The 13987-nt window shown below is 38.4% G+C and overlaps 1 protein-coding gene across 7 annotated transcripts in view; it reads left to right on the forward strand.

The window, feature by feature from the left end:
- Cdin1 (CDAN1 interacting nuclease 1) overlaps positions 1-13987 on the forward strand; it is a 203704-nt gene that overhangs the window by 117426 nt on the left and 72291 nt on the right. Inside the window, exon 11 of one of the 7 annotated variants that reach the window (XR_012445386.1) lies at positions 1587-1651. The exons of 5 other annotated variants lie outside the window; for them this stretch is intronic. Coding sequence is in view for 1 of the 2 variants with exons in the window: in XM_074065614.1 (XP_073921715.1) it covers positions 10475-10487 (13 nt within the window). In the remaining variant the exon portion in view is untranslated. Of the gene's footprint in view, positions 1-1586; positions 1652-10474; positions 10529-13987 lie in introns of all 7 variants that reach the window. One more of the 7 variants, XM_074065614.1, reaches the window with a different exon arrangement.

Raw genomic sequence — 13987 nt, forward strand, 5'->3', positions numbered from 1 at the left:
GACAGTTGATCTGGTGTTTTGGTTTTGTATCTTGCACCATTATAAAACTCATTGATTCATGTTTTTGTTTTTGGCAAATACCCAGGATTTTTCTGCACAAACAGTCATTTGTGAGTAAAGGCAGATTTGTCCTTTTCTTTTTTTTTCTTTCCAATTTGCATGCTTGTGCTTATCGTGTCATTGCACTGCTGAGAGCCTCTTGTACAAGGGTGACAGGGCGCTTTGCATTGCCCCTGACCTTGGAGGGAAGGTATTGAATCTTTACCTGGTCGAGGAAGCTCCCTTCTAGCCCTAATTTTCTGAGTTCCTAATTAAAAATAGATGTTAGATTTTGTCAAATGCTTTTTCTGCATCTAGCAAGATGATCACATGAGGTTTTTTACAATTAGAATGGTGAATTGTAGTGACTGCTTTTTGAATGCTATACCAACCTTGCATTTCTGTGACAAACGCTTTTGGTCAGAAAGCAAAACGACTTATATGTTTTGTTGGATTTAATTTGACAAAATTTGTTAAGAATTTTGTATACGCATTCTTGGGTGCTATTGATCCATGGTTTCTTTTTCCTTCTCAATCCTTCATCTGGTATTAGTATCTAAAGGATGGCTGGCCTCACAGTATGAGGTAAGAAATAGAAGTATTCCCTCCTCTTCAGTTTTCTGAAAGTGTGCAGAGTTGTGCAGTTTCTCAAATTATTTTCTCAAATTTAGGTAGGAGACAGGTGCTAGCGGCTCACGCCTGTAATCCTAGCTACTCAGGAGCAGAGATCAAGAGGACTGCCGTTCAAAACCAGCCCGGGGAAATAGTTCTCCAGACCCTATCTCGAAAAAACCCAACACAAAACTGGGCTGCCGGAGTGGCTCAAGCAGTAGAGCACCTGCTTAGCAAGTGTGAGGCCCTGAGTTCAAACCCCAGTACCACTAAAAAAAACAAAACCAAAACCAAAGAAAACCCAAAACAAAAAACCATGAAAATTTTCCAAATATTTTTAAGTAAAATGGCACACTTCTACACTTCTAGTCTATGGCTTTAAAACCCCAAAAGATAAAGTAGAAAGAATATGTAACAAAATGAAAACAAAAACCCAGCCTTGTAAAAACTTGTGAGTCGCAGCCACAGCAGTGTAATGAGGCTTATTTGCAGCGTGAAAACCCTATTAAAGAAGGAGTTGCAAGTCAAGAACGTCAGCCTTCTGCTTTAGAGGACTCAGAGGAGAGAAGAAGACAAACGAAGTAATGTCAGCTAGAAACCGTGACAGAAAAACACCTCATCAACAGAGAAAAACCATCAATGAAACCAAAGTTGATTCTTTTAAATGAGTGAAATGGAGAAATATCCAAGCAGATTAATCTGGAAAAGAAGACACAATTATCTTACCAGGAACGTGAAAGGCAACGGCACGACACATTCTATAGACATCAAGTCAGAAGATGGGAAGAACCGAAGCTTATGTAAGAAGAGAACACACCACTAGAGTCCTTATATCTATTAATAAATTGATTTTATAGTTAAAACCTTTTCAACAAAAAAAATACCACGGGCCCAGACACAACAGTAATTCTACCTTTTTTTTTTTTTTTTTGCAGTATTGGGATTTAAATGCAAGGCTCACACCTTGAGCCATTCCACCAGTCCTCTGGTTCTGCTCGAGGTAGGATCTCACAAACTATTTTCCCGGGCTGGCCTGGAACCACAATCCTCCTGATCTCTGCCTCCTGAGTGGCTGGGATTACAGGTGTGAGGCACAGGTGCCTGGCTCATGTGGCTTTCAATTATTGGCTTCTAACTTAATTCCACGGAGGTGAGACAGCAGATTTGACTCATTTGAGATTTTTCTTATTGCCCAAATTAAGGTTGTCTTTTCCTGCATGTAGTAGAAGAGAAAATTCATCCAGTCTTCGTTGGTGAATTGTTAAATTAAATTGTTAAATTGGTGGATGGGGTTTCTGGCATTTTCTACGGTTGTCCTCCCTTTTCTGTGGTTTTGCTTTCCGTGGTTTTAGTTACCTATGGTATGAAATGTGAGGTGGAAAATGCCAGAAATAAGCAATTCACGTGTTTTTACTTGTGTACTGCTCTGAGTACCATGATGGAATCATTCCATCCTTCTCTGTTGCCTCAGGACATGAATCCTTCCTGTGTCCAGCATATCTGTACTGTAGTTGCTGCCTGCCCACTGGTCACTCAGTGGCCATCTTAGGCCGTCAGATTCACCATTGTGAATCTTTGTGCTTTGTGTCTTTTTCCTTAATAGTGGCTTCACAGCACACAAGTAATGGAGTTTGGGAGACACCAGGGCATAAAGAGGAGAGGCCAGGCTAACCCTGGTGATGTGTGCGAGCACTGAATGGCAGTAGGAGAGGGCATAATGTGTATAGGGTTCAGGCATGCTCTAGGGTCTTGGAACACATTCCTTGTGACATTACCACGACAAAGTGACCCACCAAAACAATTTATGGGAGGAAAGATATGTTTATCTCACAGTGTCAGAGGTGTCAGTCCATCATGTGTGGAGGGTGTGGTAGACATTTTACATCATGGTGGACAGGAAGCAGAGAGAAGGTAGGAAGTAGCCAGGGAAAGATTTGCCCATCAAATCTTTCTTCTTCTAACCAGGTTACCTTCCGCAATTTCTACTGCTTTCCAATTGTCTGTTCAGATTTTGAATCCATCAATAGATTGAACCATTCATTAGGTCAGAGTCCTAATTTTTTGGAAATACCTCACAGATATAACAAGAGGCATGCCTTTCGAAACTCCTAGGCATTTCTCAATCCCATCAAATTGCCAGTCAAGACTGACCGTTCCAGCAGCAAGCTCTCTACTGCTGGTATTTTGCCCTGCCAAACCTGAAGAGGCCTGTCCTTCCCATGCTTCAGGCTATAGCTCCTCAGCTCAGGAAGGCCAGGCCACTGGCCTTTGCCTGGGCTCACACTTCAGAAGTTCTAAATTATACACTGGGAAGTCAAAGGGCTCACCTCTTGTTTCCTGTCATCCTTGGTCTCCATCTTTCATTGCTTAATGTTCAGTGTTTGCAAACTGTTGTGTGCTCTATTTTGTTTGTGTCTTGATTTGTTTCCAAGGGAGGCCAAATCTCATCCCTGTTAGCCCCATCTTGGTTGCAAGTAGCAATTTCTCAATTACACTTTTGACACACAGTAGTAGATTATAAACTAGTTTGTCATGTTCAGCACTAATCTCATAATCTTTTGTCTTTATACATTTCATTGTTGCTATAAATAAAATTTTTAAGCATTAGCAATGGGTAGGCAGAAATTCTATGCAGACCTCCATGTTTCTTTGTTTTGACCTCTTTCTCTTGAAGGCATCAGTATATTCTCCTTTTTTGCTCAGACTTCTAAGGATTAGAATGACAGCTTTCGGTCAGTTAGCACTTTTTGCCAAAAAAAAAAGGGGAGGGGGGAAGACTTTGTATTATCAAGGCCAGGGATTGGATGATAAGCACGTGGTTGATAGCAGCTTTTTCTGATTATCTCTTGGTGGCACTCAGTGAGACTTCTGCTGCTGCTGGACTGAAGTAAAACAGGCCCTCCTTTGGTGAGATGAAACCCTGTTCGTGGCAGTTAATCCTCTAGTCTCCCTTTTCCTCTGAGTACTGGAAGTACTGCTGTTTGGTATCACTCAGGAATCTCCAGCAATGGTGACCTACGTTGTCCTACTTTGCCCTTGCTTATCTCCTCACCCGTGAGGGGGATGGAAAGGGAGTCAGGAATACAGCTTGCATACCTTATACTCATCTGTATGAAGTCTACTTCATGTAAGTGTATGACTTCCAGAGTCAACTGGGAGCTAGAATAAACGGGATGTTTGCCATTGCCATATTCTATAAAAATTAAATTCCTGCTTTGAATTCCTTGTACCCATTAACACGAGCCACTTGTCTTCATCTGTGTTTTTCTTTCGGTCAACTCTTAAGATTTTTATGAATTCCTTTCTCTTGTTTTATTCCCTTCCTAGACGAATCCCTGACACTGACGTTCTCTGGGTTTTGTTCACTCTTACTAGGGTTCTACCACCAAGTTCTCTTGTAACCTCTTCCTGCTTCTCTTTTATGTTCATTTTGCCATCTCCATCCCATTAGTTACTGGCAGCAATGCTGACCACACCACATCCCCATCTCATTCCAAGTGATCATGAATTTAATATTAAAGCAAATCCTTTTGTTTAGTAAAGAAGATTTTGGAGGGGCTCATAAAGCTATCGTGGGAGGCTACCTTAATTACCCTTGATGGCTTCCACTATGACCATTTCAAAGCACTTCATAGTGAAGATGATAACGAAACTATTTGTGGTGGGCTCAAGGCCACTATGAAAACCATACTGAACACTAGAGTATAGTATTTGATCGATCCCAATTGCCTGTCATTGTTTTCATGTAAAATGAGTTTCCACCACTACAAATTCCTAATACAACAAATTCCAGCAGACTGGTCCATCAGTACTAGCATAGATATATGATTAAATTCAGTACACATTTACTGAGTTCATTCTATGTAGCGACACTATTTCATGCATTGTAGGGCATACTGGAGTGAGCAAAACCTAATCTTGCTTTTAAGGAACTTAATTCAATCTGGAAGGGAACAAAACATGTACATAGCTCAACTGACACTGAGCACCAGCTATCCTGACCCTCTGTTTTAAGCACTTATATTTGTTATACCCAGTTTAATCCACATATTGATCCTATGAAGTAAACGCTAGTATTTTACCCTGTTTCTTACGAGGAAATTGAGGCATGAGGACATTATTTGCCCAGGACAAGGTTACAGAGCTAGAAAGCCCAGGGAGTTTTGTGAGTAGAAGTGTGGAATGAGCAGGGCCTAACATTAGGGTGAATATTATGGCAGCCATGCTTAGAGTGGACAGGAATGGAAAACTGAGGAGAGGAACACTACTGCTCTCATAGCCATGCAGATTGAAATAACCCACTGGTTTCCAAATTCTAGTGGTGGAGTGGAAATGAACAGGCACCATGTAAACCTGAGGAGATTGTCAAGACAGAATTTACAGAATTTGGCAAGTGTTGTCTGTGTTCCCTGACTTTGAGGTCTTAGTATTGGTGGTGGGTGGGAAATGATGGAGTCACCAAAGAATTGGGAGCGGAGAATAACATAGGTGAGCCATAGCTTCAGCTGCGATGTTTTGAGATGTGTGTGGGACAGGAGTCCCCGTGCTGGAGCAAATTCACAGTAGAAATAGTTGAAGTAGTTTTACACAAGGAGAGTAGAGCACTGCTTTATGTGACATCCACAGTAAAGTTGAAAGAACTTGATTAACAGTATGTGGGACATAGCAAATAAATTTATTTCTAAACTTAATGACACTCATCCTTCTACTCTTGCATTTGAATATTTATAAAATAACTTTTGTCTACTTGCATTGAGTTATATATGTTAGAAAGTTGTACCAAAATATAAGAATCTAGACCTTATAACAGTCACACTTGAAAGAAACCTTGGGAGTTGCGTTTGTCAGGCAGCTAGGAAAACCATTCATGCATACCCCACAGCCAGGGCTCCTTTGGCAGCCCAAACGCAAAGAGCTGAAAGGTCATTCTTCTTCCTCGGTGTGATGGTTTGTTGATGTATTTTGACACACCAGCACAATGCTGAACGGGTCTGACCTTCCCGCGACACCCAGGGACCCAGGTTTGGTCGGGATACCTGACACTCAACGCATTTCTGTCTTTGCCTTTCTCTTCCTTCAGAAATAACACAGTTCTCAGCAGGAAGTGCTTCCTTCAATGCAAAAATAGTAAGCAATGTAAATGGGTATAAATGATTGCTTTTTAAATTTTCCTAGACCCTTTTTTCCCCCAGTTACCATAAAGCTGAAAACCTATCTTGGAGCTATTACTGCTTTTAATTAAAAAAATTAGTTTTTCAAGAGGACAAATGCAAGTGGAGATTGTTAATAGCTAGCAAGAGAAAATCTAAACAAATGAGGTCTGTATGCTATAATGCTTTATAGTCTTTCTTTATCTTTGTGCTAGAAACCAATTTATTGGAGTTCAGATGTTTGAGGATTACTCTAAAGCCTAAGGTTAGTGTACACAGAGGTGACTCTTAGGCAGCTTTTGAGGTAATAGACTTGCAGGTATATCATGTGTTCAGAGGGCGAAGAGTTAGGCAGAGGCCAAAATTCCATCAAGAGACAGACAGCATGTCGGTGCAAATGCGATGTTCTCTGTTAATTGATGTACTGTGAAAAGCAGGGCTTTCGTCACCCATAGTATTTCTTAATTCATTATCACAGTGGTATGAAGACAGGAAGAAAGATGTTTACTGCTAATGAACTTCTAAAACATAAAAGTAATTAATGCTTTTATTAAAAATCCATTTAAAAATCAGAAGTAGCTATTCAGAAAGTTACTTTTGCTGCTACCACAGCTGGTCAGTGTAAGGTAAGTGCAGTAGAATTCCTCAGACCTTTAGCTCACACTTGGGTTGCACATAGACCACACAGTGCAGAAAGGTTTGTGTATTTGTCAACATATTGGAAACCAGAGTGTTCAAGTATTAGGTCACATTGTCTCCAAATGTGATAACTGCTAAATTAAATTAGGATGTTTTTGTCTAAGATAAATATTTAAGTACAATTAGGGTTGAAAGTTTGATGACTTAATTTCCTGTTCCCATTTTGCATAATCTCTGACCCTTTCTAGTTACATCCTAGATATAATCTGGTTTGTTTGAATCATTTTTCTTTCTGTATGCTCCATCATTTCTAATGTTGCCCTGTTCTTAGAATGTTGTGCCCACCACTGACAGTGAGCACTCCTCGTTTACCTGTCTCACAGCCAGGTTTCAGCCCCAGTTTCCCTGGTTTCCTTGTTCAGATCAGATCTGTAAATTTGTGAGCTATGGGAGCAGACAACCCCATCCTGCTCTGTGCCCAGGCCTGGTCCCATATCCACTGTGCAAAGCAGGGCCCCACCACCCCACATACCTTTCCTTTCAGGAGTTTGTGTAATTTTCAGTTGACATTTCTATCTATCCTTCTCATAGTAGCATCTTTCTTTGCATAGGGGTAGTTGACAGTCTCTTTTCACAACTACTACATGGAGTAATTCTACTTAGCAGTGACAGTTCTTCCCGCTGAAACTCAGTTGGATAAATCCTTTCTCTTTTCTAATCATTCTCCAGCCAACAGTGTGACCTCAGCCCAGTGCTGTTCTCCTTAATTGTTGGAGCACACAGCAAATCACCACAACTATAGTAGAGCCCAGCATTAGGCATGTTGCCCAGTAGAGAAAGCAGTCTTTTTAACTGGGCTTACTAGCGACTTAATACCCACACTCTTCTTTCCTCCAAATTCACTCATAAGTACACAGACATAAATTAACCCATTCCTTATAATCCGACCTATCTACATGGCTTCCTCATAAAGCACACTATAGGGTTCTGTTTTACCACCAGGTTCCTGGCCTGGTTTTATAAATTCTTAGTAAGAGTTCTTTCTTTGTTATGAGAAAAAAATTCTATCAATTATTTTAAAAAGCAATAATTCATTATAGTTGATCATAAATGTCAAGAAGCAAAGACCCAGCTGAAGCATTTGTCACTAATCATGCTGGTTTTCTTCTAATTAGTTAATTTACATTTTACAAATTAAGGGTAAAATTCAGACAGAAGATAACATCCTAGCTTTAACTGACCTATATTTGTATCTGCCAAATTTAAGTTAATTAGAAATGTAGATGGTGTTTGTTTTATCTGTCAGAAAGGCTCATCTTTTGCTTAAAAAAAAAGGAGACATACTTTTTCCCCCTCAGCATTTATCATCTAAATAATAGTCTTGCCAAAATGGCAGCCTCATAATAAACTCTTTTCAGTGGAGTGATGGCTAATGAAGCTTGCTCGTGAAGGCAGCGAAAAATGTTGTCTGGCCGAATGCATGGATGTGATGGCTAGAGAGTCAGTGGACTTTTTCAGTCATCAATCTTTTTAGTAGCCTCTTCTACATCTGAATATTTTGATAGATGATCTAATAATTGAGTTATCTATCTTTCTAACTATCAGAGTTGCATAAAAATTATTCTCACATGCTATTGAATATTAAATATATTAGGCATCCAGTAAATTTTTCATAAAAGGGCAAAAGGTGAAAGAATTTTGTTATTCTGTAAATAACCTCTTTATATATTCAGTGTTAAACCCTCTGAAATTCTCAGCTCTCAGCCCCCTCTTTGAGAAGCATGTATGTACTTGAAAAAGGGAACACACTTATTCTAACTAGGACACATGATAGTTAACTGTGGCCAGAGAAAAATAGACTGTGGTAAATGCTCAGATGCAACTCAGGAGTGTGTAATGGACTGCACCTGAACACAAATTTGCTGGTTGAGTCCAACTAGTGACAATAATATGACACAATTTCTTCTTGCAACAAATGTACCAAATCCTAAAAGTGACCATAGGACTTTTTTTTTGGCGGTACCAGAGTTTGACTCAGGGCTTTGTGCTTGCTAGGCAGGTGTTCTCCCACTTGAGCCACACCTCCAGCCCTGTCATTTTGAGAGGGAGGTAGTCATATCAAAAGGGAAGACCAAGTCACTGGAGTATTTTGGAGTAAACAAGTAGTTCTTTCCCTTTGGGTGGCTTTATGCAAGGGCGGGGAGTGGCGGGGGAGTATTGTTTTGTTTTCCTCGTAGACCATTCTGTTAAAAGCATGTCAACAAGTGTACTGCTCTGGGATTGGGATTGAAAAGTGACACTGAAAATTGGCAGGGAACATCAGTTTCCAGTGAGAGTTCCTCTCCCATGCCTGTCTGTCCCCTGTCCTCCCTTCTTTAAGGTCACCTTGCAGTGATGTCTTCCCAGTTCCCAATGTTAAGATAGTCCTGCTCTGGAAACACAGGCATTTGTTTGCAGGGCTGAAGGGCTAGCAATCCTGCACATTCTGAAAGGCTCTCAAATGAGCAGGGCCTTGTAAATTGGATTTCTATTAACCAGCCCTGATGACAGCTCTTCATCAGGGGAATGGGGGAAGTGCCATCAAGACTCAGATCTAAATATTTTCTTTCTTGAATCCCATGCTTGTTTTGTTCTCACTCACCCAAAATGGTGACAAATGTTGAAAATCTCCAGAATTAATTGTGTTTAAAGTTTTAAATAAACCTTCAAATGTGCACAATTATTCTTAAATACCTTTCAACTTGAAAAACACTTGAAATGAAAATCAAAGACTCTGGTCAGAAACACACACAGGAAAAATCGCTCAAATCACCCTCTCTGTGTGGTTTCCAGTGTTGATTTTAGCTCACAGTGTGGTATGTATAAGTTTGAGGTGATAGACTTTCCTCTCTCTCTTCATTTTCTGGATTGAAGGTAGTAACTGAGAGAGCACCGATTTTGGAACTCCCTCCATGGGTTACATCCCAGGAACTAGTACTCCCTGGGAGTTTGATCTTTTCTTGGTTTGGAGAATTTTTGCTTCTATAATTTGTGGCTGGAGAAAAACTGATACTAATTTTATTGTACAAAGCTGTAGCTGAGAATTTTAAACCCTTGTCTATCTATCTAAAATTATACACTTAAAATAATTTGAAATGACCATATTGGAAAGTTTGGGGGGGAATAGTCTTTTCTTCAGCAGAGTAGCAAGCATCTGTGTTCTTTCTAGTCTGCCTTTTGATTAGCATGGCCTCATCCATCACTGGTCTTTGATATGAACACCAGGAAGTCATGTCCTTTTGTTTTAAATGATAAATATGCCTTTGTCATGAATACTCAGAGGCAACCAGGATTTACATCTGAATTGTCAAAGTGTAACTGCCCAGCACCTGTGATGAGTGACATTATTAGTGAAATAAAGAAGTTTTTAATTTGTCATGGACAGGCTTTAGAATGTGACATTAGAGACTGTGTGGATTGTGATGTTAGGAAAAATTGTCCTTCCTCCACTATTTTTCTAAGATTCGTCATTTATCAGCACGAGGCAAACTGCTGCAAGAGGTTCTCTGTGAACATCTTTACTTTTCTTCCGCAGTCTGTCTCTGGGTCTGATGATTCAGGCTTGATGGCTGGGGGTTCTTATCACAGCTGATGCTGTTTGAAGCAGCAGGCTTGTGGTGGTCCTACAACCAGCATCAAGATTTGTTCTGTCCAGTAATTATTGTCAGTGACAGTCTTTCTTTAAGCTATAGCATTATTTCAAGGTCACCATCAGTAGTTTTTTCTACATCTGGTATCTCTCTGCTTACCAACATCTACTCAAATGTGTGGGTGTAAGCACTGTTTACAGAAGAATATTAACCTACACATATCTATGTGCACGGTTCTGTGGTAACCGTCCAAACCCTCAGACTGTCGAGTTCAGTTGTTCTGTTTGACTCTCCATAAGAAATTGGGGCCATTAAAATTGAAACCATTATAAAGCCATGACCTTCTCTTGTCTGCAACATTTAAGATTTCAACTTACATATATTTATTTCTGTGCCATTACATAGGTCGCTGTTTTGATTCTCTTAAGCTTCATCTTCTGGTCATGTTGCAGGTTGCTAGTAAGTACTTCATTCTCATTTTATGTATGACAGTGTCCTCTGACAATTAAGATTTTGACAGTAACTTCGTCAGAAATTGTGGTTCTTTTTACATGCTTCATCCTCACAATTCCCGTTGCAGAAGGAAGCATTCTTGAAGAGGAGCTTTTGTTTTCTTTTTCAACTGAATGGACTATTTGGTCTAAATAGCCAAAATAATCTTTAGCTTAGAATGCTGGGAATTTACAGGAAAGTTAAGATGCATATTTTAGTTTCATTCAACCTTTCTTCATCACGTTCACTAAAATGGTTGTGTCGGTATTAAACTGTGGGGCTGCAGTCCTCACTTCAGGAATGTATTCATCTTCGGCTTCCTCTTTTTGTTTTGATTGCATCAAAACTGAAATTTAGTAATCATTTTTGGAAATTATGTCTTGATTGCCAAAAAAACTTTTTAAGGCTTTGCTGGAGTGTGGCTCAAGTGATAGAGCGCCTGCCTAGTAAGCACAAGGCCCTGAGTTCAAACCCTAGTACTGCCAAAAAACATATATATGTGCATTTTGAGACAAAAATATATCCACTCCTTTACAAGTTAACCCTTGGCAGAGGCTTTCTTTTTCTATTTCTTCCTTTAATTCATTAGAATTTCCTAGGTCACCTGTTTCATAAAAAATGAAGTCTCGTTCGTGTTTGTTTCCCAACTTAAAGTAATTGCTTAGCAAGACTACAGCTCAGCCCCACACGTTAATTGAGATTTTTGTACTGTATGTAAGTGTCTGAATGTTTGAGACCCCAAGGTTTTTGCCCAACTTGAAGACAATGATGCCAGTGAGCTTCTGTCCAGAGTTAATCAGCTGCAGAATTTGTAAACTGCACGTGTGTCAAAGTTGAAAATGTTAGCACTCTAATAGAAGCTTGAAAAGGTTAGATCTGATAAAAGCCGTCAGCAGTTAAAGAAAGTGATTTATGGGAATGTAATGACACAAAATGCCTCATTTATCACTCATATATAGATAGGGTAAGGTTCCTGTGTCATACTTTTAAAACCTTGACCACTCCGAATTGTCACAATAGGTACTTAATTGCCCTTCATCTTTTTTCACTTTGAATTTATTTCATTTGAGTTTCATAATTTTATCTGTGACTATTTCCACTTGCTTCATGTGATTCCATTTAAAGTCATTCATATTTTGGATTTTCAAAACTTGTTCATTTACTGGTATTTTGAAGTTTTATTAGCTAAAGCTGTTGTGAAAAAAGACAAAGCCAGTTTTACATTTGTTAATTCATGTTTTTATTTAATATAAATATCATGAAGATATGTTAAAGTTTCATTTTCTGTTTTCTACTACTTGTAATTTTCATCAACATTTTATAATCCTCTAAATTTTCTATATATATATCTCTTCTTAGAAAGTTTCACATGATATTTAATTTAAGACATTGCTATCAATTGGTTTACCACCCTAGTAGTTCAACTTGATATTTAAGCTCCACACAAATTGTATTTAATGAAAACTTGTCTGTCTTGTTAAATGATCTTTTAAAAGTTCAAGATAAAAGTGAAAGTGAAGAGACACACCAAATTTTATTTCTTTCCGTTAATGATTAAAATGTAATTCTCTATTATTTCTTTATATATCCTAGGAAAGGTATTTATAAGCTTGGAATAGCTAAACATTTGCTTACTTAATGTCATCTGGTTTGTGAATAAATATCAAAATAATACAAAACAAATTTTTTGAATTTTTATTATTTTAGACCCTTCAATATACAGAATTGAATTGTTTAAATATTTGTATTATTAAATAGACAGAATTGTCTCAGGTTTTTCATTTGTCCCTCAGTAGCCAAAAAAACCAAAAAAAAGTTTGGAAAGTTTGGCAGGTTTCAGTTTGTCAGCCTAGGGTTGCACCTTCTTCAGCAGTGACATTCCAGGCTCATTTTAAGAAGGAGTCCAAGCAGGCTCTTTAACCAGACACAGCAACCAGGGAGGGGAGGTGCTGCACTGGGGGTGGAACCTGAGACTCCAGGGCCAAATGCAGCTGGATTGTGGCATCCTAATTCCATCAGGTGAACTGCAAAATATACTTCCAGGTGGTCACAGAGGGTCGAATGTGGGTGGTAGGACTCTGAGTGCCCAGATAGTACAGTTACTTTTGTTAGACAGATATTAGGTTAGAGGTTATGCATGGAATTATGCTCCATAAGAGAATACCCTCTTTTTCTTTTAGAGACGCTGAAAACATGTAGAGGGTAAGTGATTGGCTGTCTTTAAGTATTTCAGCACAATACATACGGTGAGAGAGACTTAAGGGGATGTGCAGTCTGCAGGGTGGATATTTGGGGTGGGGAAATCTCTGCTTTTGATACTCTTAAAATTTCTTTCAAAAAAAGTGGGAACTTGTTACATCAATCTATTGTTCTTAATATCAGATTATAACATATTACATTGTCTAATATTTTTATACTTCTAATATCTGCTTAAAAATAAGATTTAACTTGAACATCTTTTTTTTAAAAACCTCCAAAGTTTATCCAAAAACATCATCTGAAGTGCACTTCCAATATGTTAACCCAATAAAAAGCATTATCCCTGGTAATGTTAGAGAAGGGCCCCAAATTCTGAAGATTTATTCAAAATGTGACAGAAATCTCTCAGCACTCCGGTAATGTGTGATTCCTAAATAACATCTCAAATTTATTGATCAAAAATGTCTAATTGAATTGTAAAGCATTCATAGATCTTGTGTTTTAAGCTTTTTTTTTTAATCGTTTATGAAAGCATCTTCTTGAGTTACAGATACAGCTTCCCAACTAAAGGAATATGAAACCAAATGTATTTCTTTCTAGATGCATCTTGTTTGGAAATAATACATATAAATTTAAATTAAAAATACTTACTTGTCTTGCTTTTTAAATCTGCATTTACTTGGCTGTTTAAGCACAGAGCAACATTTTTATCTTTAAGCAACACCAAAAAAAAAGAAAAAAAAAAAACCCAAAAAATCTCAGGCTATACATTGATTTGGGGAAAATGTCTTAATATGAATTTACTACTTACCAGACTTATATGAAAGGATAGTTAACCAAATGTATTGTTTTTCTATTTTTCGTACATCATTTACATATGTTAAAATAGCCAAAGAAGATCCATTGCAATTTAACTTTCTAGACATTTATCATTTTATTTCAGGAAGTTTTGTTATTTTTTTAAGTCATGATTAGGAAAAACTTAACTGTATTTGTTTATGAGATGATAGGAATTAAAGTTGTCTTGATCTGTGGATCTTAGGTTTGCGTCTGTAACAACTGTGAAGAAATAAATTGTAATGCCGTAATTATCAGGCAAGAAAAGAGAAGCAGCCTCGTCCCAGATGAGCTTTCAGTTATTCCCCAAAGGATAAAGGAAGCGCCCAAGCGTGCTCTCAAGACCTGTCAGCAATAGGAAAGTGAAGGTGCTTTGGAGAGCCTTAACGA

Source organism: Castor canadensis, chromosome 2 (genome assembly GCF_047511655.1).
Source record: "Castor canadensis chromosome 2, mCasCan1.hap1v2, whole genome shotgun sequence".
NCBI lineage: Eukaryota > Metazoa > Chordata > Mammalia > Rodentia > Castoridae > Castor > Castor canadensis.